This window comes from Ochotona curzoniae, unplaced genomic scaffold (genome assembly GCF_017591425.1).
Source record: "Ochotona curzoniae isolate NIBS_2020 unplaced genomic scaffold, NIBS_Ocur_1.0 contig_1500, whole genome shotgun sequence".
Classification (NCBI taxonomy): Eukaryota; Metazoa; Chordata; class Mammalia; order Lagomorpha; family Ochotonidae; genus Ochotona; species Ochotona curzoniae.
In genome coordinates, this window is record NW_024465105.1 from 15,026 (window position 1) to 30,806 (window position 15,781).

At 40.7% G+C, this 15,781-nt stretch overlaps 1 protein-coding gene and 1 non-coding gene across 2 annotated transcripts; both read left to right on the top strand.

Moving 5' to 3' along the window:
• Positions 1-7,601: 7,601 nt before the first annotated feature.
• On the top strand, positions 7,602-11,948 carry LOC121148462 (zinc finger protein 239-like; the record flags this gene model as incomplete). Its single annotated transcript, XM_040968511.1, is given in 3 exon segments — positions 7,602-7,662; positions 10,833-11,786; positions 11,870-11,948. Coding segments are annotated over 3 exon segments (1,094 nt in total), but the record flags the coding sequence as incomplete, so codon positions are not given.
• A 497-nt stretch (positions 11,949-12,445) lies between these two features.
• LOC121148466 lies at positions 12,446-12,552 on the top strand. Its single transcript, XR_005882558.1, has one exon. It is a non-coding gene; the product is annotated as a U6 spliceosomal RNA (small nuclear RNA).
• Positions 12,553-15,781: the final 3,229 nt, after the last annotated feature.

The window sequence follows — 15,781 nt, forward strand, 5'->3', positions numbered from 1 at the left end:
AAGAGTTTTTTAACCATTATATTTTACACTGTGTAGATTGGGAACTGTTTATTTTCTTTTTTAATTGTTTTTATTTTTAGTGATTATTGCATAGTTGGTTAGGGTGATAAAGGTCAAGGCTACAGGAATTAAGGTGAGATCACCATTTCCACATTGTCTTTTTTTCCTTCCTGTATCTGGGAGAAGGAAGGAGATAAAGGGAGAAGCCACACCCAGCCTGCCAACCATCCCATAATCCCTGATGTGGGGCATACTCTGAGGGTCCTGCTCATGAGCTTTTGATAGTTCAACAGTTCTGAATTACTGCCAATCTCGCCATTCCAAGCACAATGAAATCTGTCCAGAATCCACTGGTTGATATAGTTCATTTTAGACTGTGTGTTTGTCTGGGGAGTTGATCAGTCTGTTCTGTTCTTTGTGCTCTGTGATGGTACCCAGTGTCCTCTGTATGCTCCACTGTGTTGCCATATCCTCCATGTGCACCTGAATATGCTGTTCACTGCTCCCTCAAAGCCACTGATGAGGCCTGGCTCTTACAAATGCCCTCCATGGTCAGTCCATGGAACCTGCAGTTCTCTCCATGGTTGGAGTTCTGAATCCAGTGATTCAGTTGGGGCGGTTCCCAAAGAAACTGCATATGATGTGATGAGGACCTGATTCTTGTATGTGCATGCCAATTGAGGGTCCAGCATCTGCATGGGAGACTTGCAAGAATCTGCTGGTTCCTGGCTCCGGATCAGCATGGGTCTGGCCATTGCTGTCATTTGGGGAATGAATCATCAGATGAAAGATCTTCCTCACTGACTCTTCTCCTCTCTGTGTATCTGACTTTGCAACAAACCATAAATGAAAAATCTTTATAAAATTATTTTATTGATATGTAAGGCAGAACTATAGAGAAAGAGGGAGAGTTAGAGAGATCTTCCTTCTGTTTTGTCTCTCTTCATGTGACCACAATGCTTAAAGCAGGACCAGATTGAAGCTTCTTCTCAGTTCTCCCCATCAGTACAGGGAATCAAGCACTTGGGACATCCTCTGCATTGCACATGCACTAGTAGAAGGGAGCTGGATCAGAAATAAAGCACCCGGGCCTGGAACAATAACCTAGTGGGTAAAGTCCTTGCTTTGCACATGTTGGGATTTCATATGGGTGCGGGTTCTAAGCCCGGCAGCTGCACTTCTCATCCAGCTCCCTGACTGTGGCAAGTGAGAGCAGTGGCAGATGGCCCAAACACATGGGACGCTGCACCTGTGTAGGAGAGCTGGAAGAAGCTCTGGGCTCCTGGCTTTAAATCTTCTCAGCTCTGGTCATTGTGGCCACTTGGGGAGTGTATCAGCAGATGGAAAATTATCCTGTGTGTTTATGTATAATACATATATATTATGTATATATACGTATTTATACACATATATGTGTATAACATATAGTATGTATATATATTTATATTTTGCTTTCCAATAAAACTAAAGAAATATTTATAAAAAAAAAAAAGAAAAAATGCAGTATACAGGACTTAAGGTGGCATCTAATTGGGGAGTTCATCTCACAATAGTGGCAGAACCCACTTTGCCCCAACAACCCAGGTCCACTCTACTACTGTGATACCAATTTTAATATGTCCCTCTTCTTTTTGATGTTATATATTTGAGCCTGCTTTTTAATTAATCCAGTAAGAGGGTTTATTGATTTTGTTTTCCTTTTAAGGACAATGAATATTTCTCTTTCTCTTCATATTGTTGAATATAGTTGTTTTCATTTCTTCATTAATCTTTATTTTGAATTTCCTTTTTATACTCCTAGGCTTGGCTTCTTATTTTTTCTGATACTTGGAGATCAGAGTTTAGGATGCTACTTGACATTTTTGGTGTGTTGTTCAAGTGTTGGCTGTGAAAAGCGAAGAATTTTGGCTTTTCTATTTCTCTGATGATGGTTGCTCTGAGGGTTCTGTTCAAGTGGTTTCCATAAGAAATCCTTCCAGGGTCCATTGGTTGACATTCCAACTAGAGTTTCTGTTCAGCCAGATCTTTAGTGTCAACACTTGCTTGGGTTAGTTGTTCAATCTTTTCTACCCTCCTTCATCTGCAGGCTCCAACAGACTGCCATATCCCCTATGTGCATCTGAGCATGTTCATTCGGCAAATGAGGAGGCCCAGTTCTGACATATGAACTCCAATGCAATGTCAATGCACAAATTCCACATTTGTCCACATTTTTGGAGTTCTGCATCCATTGGTACAGTGATGGGGATCCCTGAAGAAATCATAGACAGTTTTGTTTACTTGCCTTCCAAGGTCCAACTCAGTATGTAACCTACATCAGCCTATGCATACACTGATGGCTGCAGTTCCTGGATAAGTTTTGTCTCCAGTCCCATCTCATATGCAAAACAAGTGGATGCTGTGGTGGAGCCCACGCGTGCCCATCCCACATTCAGCTCTCATGTACACCAGTTGGGAACTGCATCCCAATCAAAGTGATACCCTATAATGCATACTAAGTCTGCCCCTGCCATGATTCCTTTGCTTGTTGTTTTGAGCAGCAGACTGCTCTTTGTTGCAGCCTGGACCAGTGTGTTCTGTTCCCAATCCCAGTATTCATGAGTGTCAGAGGGTTCCATGGTCCTGTGTAGCTCAGCTCTTTACAACTCACAGCTCTTGAGCAAGCCTGCAGAAATTACATTTCCACAGGTTGAGCCCACATGGTCCCCACAGGATCTGCCCCAAAGACCTAGTTCTAATGCATGCCTCTCGGTATCATGGCCCAGTCTCAGATTATCTGCCCTTGCTGTGAAACTAATTGGCAGTAGTGTAATCTTTCCCTGCCAGACAGGCCCCCAGTTCTACCTTAAGTGTGCACTGGTGGATAGTGGTATTCCATGTTACCCATCCCAGCTCACATTTCCCATGTGGGCATGTGTATCTGCCTGACCCAGAAATTTCCTCAGTTCTACCTTCAAAACCACTAGATGTTAGCCCCCTCATTTACCTGCAAGAAAAATGGCTTCTGGATACGAAGCAGATTAGCAGAACACACACTGGCACCTATATGGCATTTGGTGCATGCAAGGTGAGGGCTTTCACCCCTAGCCTTCTGTGCCAGGCCTCCTTTCTAATTTCTCCATCTGCAGTTTTCAAATTAATAAATCTTTCAAAAATAGGGAAACAAACATGCCAAATCTAAATGGAAGCCATGTTTCAAGAGAAAATATTAGTTTTTTTTTTCTAGAGAGATTGTACTTGTAGTACGAGCTTTTTTGATTATTAGGGTTTCCATATCACTTTTTTTAAAAATTTATTTTCATTTTTATTTTTTTTTTTTTACAAAATCATATATATAGAGAGGAGGAGAGACAGTGAAGAAAATCTTCCATCCTATGATTCATTCCCCAAGTGACTGCAAAGGCTGGTGACGTGCTGATCTGAAGGCAGGAGCCAGGAACTACCTCTGGGTCTCCAACATGGGTGCAGGGTCCCAAACCTTTGGACCGTCCTGGACTGCTTTCCCAGGCCACAGGAAAAGAGCTGGAAGGGAAGTGGAGCTGCCAGGATTAGAACCCTTGCCCATATGGGATCGCAGCATGTTCAAGACAGGACTTTAGCTGCTACGCCACTGCGCTAGGCCCTCTATATGACTCTTAATAATTTGTCAAATATCATGACGCAGGAAGTTCCATGTGTAGTTCTAAGTGGTAACTTTTATCTTTCAAGCTGCATATGACTCTAACAACATAAACATCCTCTGCTCAGTAAAGAAATGATGAAAGGACCTCAGTAGGTAGTTCTCAAAATGTAGCCATTTGGAAAATGTAAATCAAAACCATAATGACATACCTCAACCCTGTCAGAATGGCTATTAGTAAAAAATGGGAGCTTTTATACAATGTTGATGGAGTTATAAATAAGTCAGCATGTGAAAAATAGTATAACATTTCTTAAATGTGTAGAAATAAGATTGCTGGGCCCAGCACAGTGGCCTAGCAGCTAAGTTCCTCCCCTTGAACATGCTGAGATCCCATATGGGTGCTGGTTCTAATCCCAGCATCCGTGCTTCCCATCCAGCTATCTGCTGTGGCCTGGGAAAGCAGTGGAGGATGGAGCACAACCTTGGGACTCTGCACGTGCATGGGTGACCCTTAAGACCTCCTGACTCCTGTCGCTGGGTTGGCACAGCACCAGCTGCTGAAACCACTTGGGCAGTGAATCATCCGATGGAACACCATCCTCTGTCACTCTTTGTCTCTGTATATCTGACTTTGCAATAATAAAATAAATCTTTAAAAAAAGATTAAATAAAATTAAAAAGTTTAAATGAAATGTAAAAATAGTAAATGTAAAATGTGTGCAATCTCTCTACTAGTTGTATTTTCTGAAAGTTATGAACACATTGTGTAAAAGAGATACCATCATTTTTATAGCAGCGCTATTCATAATACACAAGATATGGAATGAATTGAGGTGTCCATCATTGGATAATTGAATAAGGAAAATATACTATATGTATACAACAGGCTGTTTTTCAGCTGTGGAAACAAAATTCTGTGTATTATGTCAAAATGAGGTTAGGTAGAATGAAAGATGCTGAGTGAAATATCCTAAATAAAGATGTACAAATATGATATTCTGAAATGTGGAGTAGCAGAAAAACATCAGAAGCAACAATAAAAAGGGGGGGAAATTGTATATATCAGTATTGCTGCAAACATGATTTGTCACTTTTGCTTTATATTATTGTCACATATCGAATGATCATATTCTACTGTAGTTTCAATGATCTGTGTAGATTGTATCATTGAAACGTATCTCTTCATTTCAATATGTATTTTTTTAAAGATTTATTTTATTTATTGGAAAGTCAGATATGCAGAGAGGAGGAGAGACAGATAGGAAGATCTTCCCTCCAATAATTCGCACCCCAATCTGAAGCCAGGAGCCAGGAACTACTTCCGGGTCTCCCACACTGGTGCAGGGTCCTCGACTGCTTTCCCAGGCCACAAGCAGGGAGCTGAATGGGAAGAGAGGCCACCAGGATTAGAACCAGCGCTCATATGGCATCCCTGTGCGTTCAAGGCGAGGACTTTAACCACTAGGCCACACTGCCAGGCTCACATTTCAGTGTATTTATAGCGCTTACCTATTTAATCATTTGACTTTCCTTTTAATGATTTACTGAAAAATTAACATTTTGAGTACAATATGAATTTCATACATGTTATTTCAAATGCTTAAGGGTAATGGGCAAAAAGGGAAGATTCTAAGAAAGTATCATACTGTGAAAATTATGCATATCAGTTACATTAGCTCTGTTTTTATGTTAAAATTAGTAAATAAATAATTGGGGCAAAAGAAAACCCAAATAAGTGGTTAATGCTAAGGGACTTCCAAAACATTAAAAATAAAAAACAGAAGGACTAGGTTTGTTACAGCATGGCATGTGTCTTATATGTGCGTTTTCCCTTCAGCTGGCAGGCTGTGACTGGCTGACACCAACTAATTGTCAGAAGAAGATCGTTCTGAATGAGACATGAGACAATCATTTGTGTCTCTCCTAAGCTGCAGTTTACTATGCAGCAATTAAAAATTCAATTTAATTATGTGATTCCAGAAAAAGTAATGCAAAAACAAGGTAGAAAGAATTTTAATATGTGTACACTCGAAAGTGAAAAAAAGAATATATACACATATATATAGGTTTATATATATACACTGGATTTACATCTATATGTATTCCAGATTTTTTAAACTTTTGAGTATGTACATATATGATGTGTATTATTGATATATATTGTCATATATATATTTGATTCTAGTATAAGCGATAGGAAATGTTTCCTCATGCAAGTACAGTTTAATAATTTCAGTATTTCATTACTTCACTTTGAAATAAGAAAATTGAATCTTATTGTTTTATAATATTTTAAGTTTCTCAGTATGTATGAGGAAATCATTAATAAGCTGTTCACAACTTTTCTCATTCTCTTGTGTAATGCTTAGATAATTAAGCATTTATCTTAATTATCTAATCTAGCATGAAATTTAGCTGTGTATCTAAGGATTGCACAATTTTAACTCATTTTATGGTTATCATAGAAAACAGTCTGATACAGAATAGTAGCTGGAATGGTAGCTTCAGAATTGCAAACACAATACAGGCCCAAATTTTTATTTGGTTTTTACCCCGTGCTGCCATATAGATTGCAAATTAAGCTGTATTCCTAGAAGATGCAAATTGAACACACAGAAGAAATAAAAGCAGCTTAGTGTTATAGGTGCTGAGTTAATATTTTGGCTCAATGTGAACATGATTATTTATGTTTATGTAGTTGAAAAGCAGAGTGGCAATAACAGGGACAAACTGTGAGTGATGTCTTCCACTTGAAGAGATCCTCTAGCAATGCCTTTAGCAGTTCATTAGAATGAGAATCTCTTTAGAGAACACAACCTTCAAGAGAATAAGGAATATTCTGTTGTAATATTGGAATTGCAAAGTAATACAGCACAAGATATTTTTCATTTAACTGTTACTCTTAATGCTGTATACATTGTAAATTAAATTGCAGACATAGAAGTTGCAAATTAAATATACAGAGAATGCACTGTCAGTGTTTCTATTTAGTGATCTAGAACTGAGGAGACATGTGTTGTGACAGGTGTGGGTGTCCTTTGAAGATGTGGCTGTGGACTTTACCCAGGAAGAATGGCAGACAATGGACAATACACAGCGGACCCTGTACAGGGAGGTGATACTTGAGACCTATAACAATCTGCTGTCCTTGGGTGAGTGAAGTTCTGCCATGCCTAAGCAGAGTACTTCTGCATAGTTTGCTAATGAAAGAAGTTTACAAAGTTTAGTAGTTGGTAGGACTAGTGGTGATTTCAGAAAATCTACATCATTCTCCATTAACAGGGTACTCCATGACAAAGCCTGATGTGATCTTCAAGTTGGAGCAAGAATCAGCACCATGGACAGTGGAGAAATCTGTCAAGCAGAGACTTCCAGGTAGGTCAGCACATAATGAGCAGGGAACTTAATACACAGCTCAGTAAATGTTGACTGGAATGATATTTGATTTTTAATTTAACTTTCTTCCACAAGGACAGCTGGTGAGACACAGGCATTCTATAGTCTCCATGTGTAAGTTTATTCTAACAATTTGCCAGCCTGTCACTATCAATCTGGGACCATATATGGGTTTTTTCATGATCCCAAATGCTTGAGTCACATCTGCCACCTCCCAAGATACATTTTCAGGAAGTTGCATCTGTAGCAGAGTAGCCAGGAAAAGACAAACTAGTGTTGAGATGGGATGTAAGATACCCCCGACCTTATTTTGAATTTTTAGACCGTTTTCTGTTACATGTAATTTAACTTAAATAGCAATCTCATGTAATTAAAATTTTTTATTTAAAAAAATGGGCATTATGTTAAGGCATTAATAGGATAAGATGTAATAACTATTAATGCGCATAAATATTCACATTTTACTAATACAAAAATGTGCTGGACCTAGAATGGCAACAAATGGCATTGCCTTCACTTGGGCATTTGAAAAGAAACATTTAGGTGTGATTCATAGGTATGTTTACCTTTTTCCTCATTTCAGATCTCCACGGAAAGAATGAGCTACTTGGAGCTAATCAGAAAGGTCAAGAAATAATCTTCAGGTAATTTTTAATCACAAAAATTCTATGGTAACCAAAAAGAGCTGCATTTCCACAAAGATGCTTAGTATTAGCTCTGGGCATAATTGAAACACAATATGAAAGGGAAATTGTACAAAAATGAGACTTGAGAAATAAGATTTGATGCTTTCTACTTTTTTTCCTTTTTTATTTGTAGACAGAAGTTTTATTTGCAAAATGACCAAGTGTGTGTAGAAAGCAAAGGGAATCAAATAGCATTTCTTGGGAGAGAGCCAGGAGATGGTGTGTGTTTTGAATGGAGACAGCAAAATTTTTCAGAAGGGTCTCAGATTTTTAAATGTCCCCTGAGCATTCCTTGTCTGGACAGGAGCCTGTGGGTAAGACACTTCCCATTGGTTGTCTCTCAACCAGCAAGGAAATAGCTTCTATTACTACTACAGAGCGCCTGCTTCTTTGGCTGTATAGCACTCAGAGGTAGGAAGCCACATGAGTGACAAAGTTGATGAAACTTTCCCTTTCTCAACTCATGTATGAAGTGTAGAGGGGGTCATCCAAAGGCCCAGATAAGTCATTTCTAGAGATTAAACCAGAAGGCATGGCATGGTAGCCTAGTTGATGGCCCTTGCCTTGCATGCACTAGGATCATATATGGACACTGGTTTGTGCGCTGGCAGCCCCACTTAAGATATAGCTCTCTGCTTGTGGCGTGGAAGAGCTGTTGAGGACAACTCACATCTTTCTGACCCTACACATGCATGGGAAACAAAGAAGCTCCTGGCTCCTGGCTCCTGGCTTTGACTCAGTTCAGCTCTGGCAGTTGTGGATTTTTGGAAAGTGAATCATCACATAGAAAATATTCCTTTGTGTCTCTCATCCCCTCTCTGTATATCTGAATTTCCAGTAAATATAAATAAATCCTAAATTGAAAAATTAAATCCAAAGTGAATATTTGGTGGTGCCAGGACTCTCATTACTGCTGCAATGAGGATAAACCAACCTGAAGCATGGAAAAGTAGCCCAGAACTTTGGTCCCATGCCATGCTGGAGTCCAGCACCAGCCGGGTTCAGAGCTCGGGAAGGGTGCGTGGAGTCGGCTTTAAAGAAAGACACAGACACAGACACTTGGTGTGTCTTATCAATGCTCAAGAAAAAGCTGTCCTTATTAACTCAATACCCTTCTCAAGCTTCTACACAAGCAACTATTCTATTTTTTTTTCTTTTCAATGTTAAGGGGGCATGTACAGATATTTGGTCACTCCATCTGCACTTCAAGGCTAAGCAGGTGCTCCTAAAGATAATTTTGCAAAATATTGTGTTCATATTCTTCCAAGCAAGCTATTGTTTATTCTTCAACAGCAGTCATGGAGGAACAATCAGGACTCCAAGGCCAAGGCACATGCGATTACCTGCTAATTAGTAGTACTTTCCCACAACATTTCTGCTTCTACCGTTTTTCCCATCACTTAATGGGAAAATAGGTTACAAGAGAAAAAACCTAAAATCTAAAACAGAAACTTCAAATGTTAAATCCCCCTATAGTTATAGACTCCTACAACCCCATAAACAATAAAGCAATAATCAAAAACATTTTTTAAAAGATTTTTTATTTTTATTATTTTTTCATTCGAAAGGCGGATATACAGAGAGGAGAGACAGAGGGGAAGATCTTCCGTCCGATGATTCACTCCCCAAGTGAGCGCAATGGGCCGATACTATGCCGATCCAAAGCCAGGAGCCTCTTCCGGGTCTCCCACGCGGGTGCAGGTTCCCAAAGCTTTGGGCCGTCCTCGACTGCTTTCCCAGGCCACAGGCAGGGAGCTGGAAGGGAAGCGGGGCTGCCGGGATTAGAACCGGCGCCCATATGGGATCCCGGGCGTGCAAGGCGAGGACCTTTAACCACTTGCGCCACCGTGCCGGGCCCAAAACATTTTTCTTTAATAAAAGCATCCTTAATTCCTCTAGCTAAAAATCATAAAAGCAGCTAAAATAATTACATTTTCCAGGCTCCAAAAAAATTGAAAAGGCAGGCTAGCCTTTGAGATAACAATGGCTATATTTATTGCCATAGCAGTTTCAGCTCTCACTCCCATCACTTGCATTAGTATTTAAGACATATATATCAAGCCCCTTCCCAGAGGGTGTGCTGTATGACTGGGCCAGGCTCTGAGGCAATAGTTAGCACACAATAAGTTGGCCCAAAGTGACATGGGCTTAGTTGTGCTCCTGCATGTTAATTGTCAAAGGCCCACTCACCAAGACATTATCAGTGACATTAACTCTTAAGCTCACATCGGTGCAACAACCTGCAAAAACTGTCTCACAGGGGCAAACAACAATGCCTCAAAAAAATACAGAATTCTTAGTGGGGTGCTTGAATTTCCATGCAAACAGGGGTGAAGCAGTGTCAAGGTGGTCAGAGAGAAATCCACCAGGCCCTGCCAAACAGCTGGAAACTCCCCCGGGCCCTGCCAAGCAGGGGAGCTGTTCTCTTCACACCTTCGTGCCATCCACACCTACTGCACGGACACAAGCAATGCCAGGTCGTTGGGATTCAGGATCTACTTAAGGAATTTCAAGTCATGCAGAAAATTGGCCTTTTGCATTGACTGTCATTACTTCAACATGAGTTTTCCTGTTTGCTTCCAAAATGAAAATTGACGTGATAGGAAAAGTGAAAATAGGTAGTTGGTGCTTAGAATCTCTTGAGTCTTAGATGGTTGTACTTAATATCTCTGCCCATCACCCCCTAAAAGTATAATCCATCTGGAGGTTTAATCAGAGTTAGGCAGTGGCTTGGTGTTAGGTGGTGGGTGGACATGTTCATGCTTCTGCAGAGGGATCGGGTGCCAAGGGTCATTTCCACAGGTTCAGTACAAACCTTGTGGAGTCTTCTCTTTGCTAAGTCCAGCCACATAGCTCTTGTATAAGAGCCAACACTCTTTTTCAAGTTCCATATTGTGCACTATACAAAATGTTACCAGGAAAGCTCAGTGGTCCTTAACTGAGCTTAGTATTGAAACAGAAAATGGAAACCAGTTGTAGAAAAAACTTTTACTTGTTAAATGACCAGCTGAACTTGGAAGAGGGGTGGGGGAAAGCAACTCCCAGGAGGGGCTCAGAGATCTGTTGTCTTGAAAGGAGAGAGGAAATGACACCATAGTTTATTATTTCAAATTTCCCTTTTCCCGCAGGAAACCTGTTGAAATGACATTTGAGAAAATTCAATCCTCTAATGTCCCTGAGAACAACGTCGAGAGTGGGGAAAATCTCAGTCAGCTTGACAAGATCCACATATGTCAGCATTCCAGTGAACACAAGGGGAAAGAGAAAGGTTTCAGCGGGGAGAAGATAATTTTTCCGTGTGAGCTTCAGAGAACCAGCATGAGGAAAAAACGTTATCAATGTAGTGAGTGTGGAAAAGCATTTTTTTATAAATCAAACCTAATGATTCATCAGAGTATGCACACAAGGAAAAAGCATTATGAACGTAGGGCGTGTGGAAAAGGCTTTTCTTGTAAGCCACACTTCATTGCCCATCAGAGGATCCATGCAGGGGAGAAATATTTTGAATGCAGTGAGTGTGGAAAAGGCTTTTCTTGTAAGTCAAACCTCATTAGACATCAGAGGATCCACACAGCGGAGAAACCTTTTGAATGCAGTGAGTGTGGAAAAGGCTTTTCTCGTAAATCAAACCTCATTAGACATCAGAGAATCCACACAGCGGAGAAACCTTTTGAATGCAGTGAGTGTGGAAAAGGCTTTTCTTGTAAGTCAAATCTCATTGCACATCAGAGGATCCATACAGGGGAGAAACCTTATGAATGCAGTGAGTGTGGAAAAGGCTTTTCTCATAAGTCAAACATCATAGCACATCAGAAAATGCACACAGGAGAAAAACCTTTTGAATGCAGTGAGTGTGGAAAAGGCTTTTCTCGTAAGTCAAACCTCATTAGACATCAGAGGATCCATACAGGGTAGAAACCTTATGAATGTAGGGAGTGTGGAAAAGGCTTTTCTCGTAAGTCAAACCTCATTAGACATCAGAGGATCCACACAGTGGAGAAAGCTTTTGAATGCAGTGAGTGTGGAAAAACTTCTACTCAGAAGTCACACCTAATCATGCATCAGAGAATGCACACAGGGGAAAAAAACAAATGAAACTAGTGATCGTGGAAAAGCTTTTCTTGTAAGTTATACCTCATTGCACAACAGAGAGTCCACACTGGGGAAATCCGTATGAATGTAGTGAGTGTGGAAACCTGTCGTATTTTGTTCAACATCAGAATTCACATGGGAAAAGCATGAATGTATTACACATGTGTTAAAATTTATACACACATTTTGAGTGCAGTGGAAAGCATCCATGCTTCAATAATTAGCATATCCACAGAAATTAGTAACATATCACTGCATTGACTGAAAAATCATTTTTCTGAAGTGAATTGTTAGCAGATTCACACACAGCAGATCTACGAAAGCATCTAAACAGACTAGCTAACATAAACCTGTTATACTCTGTCAGAGCTTACAAAGTGAATGAAATGACCATTAGTAAGAGTACAAATATAAAACATTGTAAAATGGCCATGGATGTGGAAACATATTTTGAAAGTCTCAGCAAGTGTTAAACAGTAAACATGAGGAGTGTCATTTCAGAAGAAAGTTGTTGCTATAACAATTAAGACGCAATTTATATGTGATGTCCCTTTGTTGTGCGGTGGGGAATGTGGATGAATTCTGCTTTACATTTAATGTTAATAATAAATGTTCAGTTGGTAACACTTGTTTGAAAAACTGTCTTTTTGTGCTCACTTCAACAGCATGTGCATGAAAATTGGAATGATACAGAGATGATTAGCATGGCCCCTGTGCAAGGATGACATGCAGATTGGTGAAGTGTTACATATTTAATAGAAAATAATCCATCTTTGTCATTTACATATTTATTTAATAGAGCTATGTTAGAATCACAAAATTCCACTCCATGTTACAGAATTATGTTGAAATCACAGATACCAACTGATGCATGTGGCAATTGTAATGATAAAGATGTAGATTTGAAGGATGAATCTTGTCCAGAGGGAAGATTCTGTTGTGATATCTGGCCAAATGTGGATCCTCTTTGGCCACTGTCTCTCCCTGAAGAATCACTGTGTGTGATCACCCCTGGATCTCTGCCTGCTTATCCCATGCAGGACGCCATAGGCACATGGCACATGTTGTTTCCAAGGCAAAGCCCTGGCAGTGGTCTCAGCTAAGAGAGACTCCATCTTGGCCTGTTCACCGGGCATACATCCAGAGTAGTAGGCTATATCCCAATCTCTCTGTCCCTGAGAAGCTGTGCTAGAATTTTTCTGATAAACAACTCTAACAAGGTAAGTGCAACCCTCGTCTTGTTTACCAGTCACATGTAATGATCATACCCAAAGGCATAGCTTTCAGCCCAGGTGCTAGCATAGCTTGGTCTACCAGCACATGGCCTAAAACACTAAGCTACCAACCCTGATTACAAAATGTAACTGGTGACTTGCTTAGTGTCCAGAGTGATAGGCTTGCCTACTGGCCAGTTAAAATAACAGTGAAGTGTTGGAGTAGTATGAGTACTATTGAGTTTGCCCTTCTGCCTTCCCCCTCCATTGTATAAATGCTTATATGATCTTCCCATTAAATGGACATCCCTCACCAGTTTGTCTTTGGTGGTTCTGCAGCCACACAACACCATTGCCATTGCCTTCAGGAGTCTCGGGGACTGCTGGTCAAAAGACACCCAAGACTCTAGGAGGCATATCTCAGAGACAAAATAATTGTCTGACATCAGACTCCTGGAGTTCCTCTTTCTGGTGCAGTTTATGTGTCAGATGCCACCACTACTGCTCAGCGTCACATTAATCTCATGCACCATGGTTTCCCACAGTAAATGTCTTGCCATTGTATGAGCTACTAGATACCAGTCTGTGCATAAAGTCTTTCAACTGTAAGAGTGAACACCAGGACCAGCACTGTTCCATAGTAGGTAAGTTGTCTCAGATCCTAGTCAATCCACCATGATTTTGCTCTTGACTTTTGGTTTCACAGAAGCTCAGCTACTGCAGCTCAGCCATTGGAAATATGAACCAGTGGAGGAAGATAACTTTGACTTCTGTCTTTCTCACTGTAATTCTGCCTTTCCAATAAAGAAAAAAAAATTAAGAGTGAATACCATGATTGGTGTTGAGGTAAATGGATAGTTTATGTTAAGCTTATTGACATGTATCTCATGTGTGACAACCTGGACCACTTCTACTTAATGTTTCGAGTCAAGGCCCTAACAAGACCAACAGTGATGAGCACTGAATGCAAGAGTGGCAACTTTTTTTTTTTTCCAAAATGTGCATGTAATCAATGCCTTACTTCAACGTCAGAATGAAGTTTGTACACACCTACCTGCTTCCCCCCAGAATTCTCATGTGAGCCCCTAGCTGTGAACTCTCTGCTGTTGTTTCTGATCAGCTCCTGGCTCAGGTCCTCCCTAGGAACACTGCTCAGAGAGCCTCCTGCAACAGATTGATTGAATATCTTGCAGTTTCCCTTTTAAAACATTCCCAGTCTCTGGCAGTATCCTAACATATTCTGGTTACATCATAGGAGTATGGAATAGGGTGGAAGAATGAGATTCATGAGGATTGGAAGAAAACAGGAGTGGGTCTTTTTTTTTTTTTTTTTAGTTATACATCCTGTTTCAGTGACCAAGGTTTGTACAACAGTCAAGACTCACTAACTAGATGTCTCCAGTGTTGAAAGGGCACAGCACGACCGAGTTTTTTCTCAGGAAGTGCTTTCCTTTACCTTCTGCTTCACCTGCTCACATGGGCACTTTGCAAATAAAACTTCTCTGTCTCCACTGCCAACATCATAAGGAGGTTGGGATTGGGAGAGTGAGACCTTAATGTCTGTGTGCAGAGACCTTGCAACAGCCTATTGGCTGCTGGGAAGACCCAGGCCTGGTCAGATTCCATGCATGGAGCCCTGTCTCCGGCCACTGCAACCACCCAGTGAGCTGACCCTTGGCATGCCTGTGCTCAAGAGGCTTCTCCCTGTTGAATGCACCAGGAGTGGATATCTTTGGGGAGAAGGCAGTCCTAGTCTCCATCCACCTCAAAAATCGTGTGATGGGTGGGACAGGGGGAAGGTTCGATCTAATAATTTTTTCTTGTTTTAGGTAGCTATGGATTGTGCGTTTGTGTGTGTGTGTGTTAGATCATTAAAGAGAAATTGGTATGATTATTTCCAAGTTTTCTATTTTTTTTCTTCCTGTTTTGGATCAGGGGTAAATGGTGTGCATAGAAGCTATACCCAGCCATCCAACCATCCCAGTACCTAAGGATGAGAACTGGACCCCCAATACCAAACCAGGTTTCTGTCCAGGTGGTTCTGATAGTTCCGAAATGATGTGCATCTCACCAATTCAAGGAAGAGGGAACTCTTTCAATGTTCATTGGCTGACATGGTTGACCTTAGAGTCTCCATTCACCTAGATATTTGCTGTCATCATTTGGCCAGAGCTGAGGTGATCTGGAGCCAGGAGCCGTTTTGGGTCCCCGACACACATGTGGGGTCCCAAGGCTTTGGGGCATCTTCAATTGCTTTCCAAGGCCACAAACATGGAACTAGGTGAAAGGTGGAGCAGCCAGGACATGAAGCATCACCCGTATGGGATATTGGTGCATACAGGACAAGTACCTGAGCCACTTGGCTACTGCTCTGGTCTCGGTGGTGAGAATTTTACTAAATTAGTCTTCCAACATTTGCATGTGTATGAAATACTAGTGAGTGCCCACCATTCTGAAATGCAGATACAGGGTGGCTAGATAAAAGCTGGCTATACCTGAGGTTTTCATTTTTGTGCATTTAGTAACACTGAGTGCCTGGCATGTAGAGCAGATGCCATTCTGTACATGGAGTGGATGAATGAACTCTTTTCATTCAAGAGTCAGATAACTATAAACAAGTAAATAAAAATAAAACAGGAAATGCAGGAAGAATACTCAGATTTCTTACTTTTAAAGATTTATTTATTTTTATTACAGTCAGATATACAGAGAGGAGGAAAGACAGAGAGGAAGATCTTCCATCCGATGATTCACTCCTGAGGTGAGCTCAA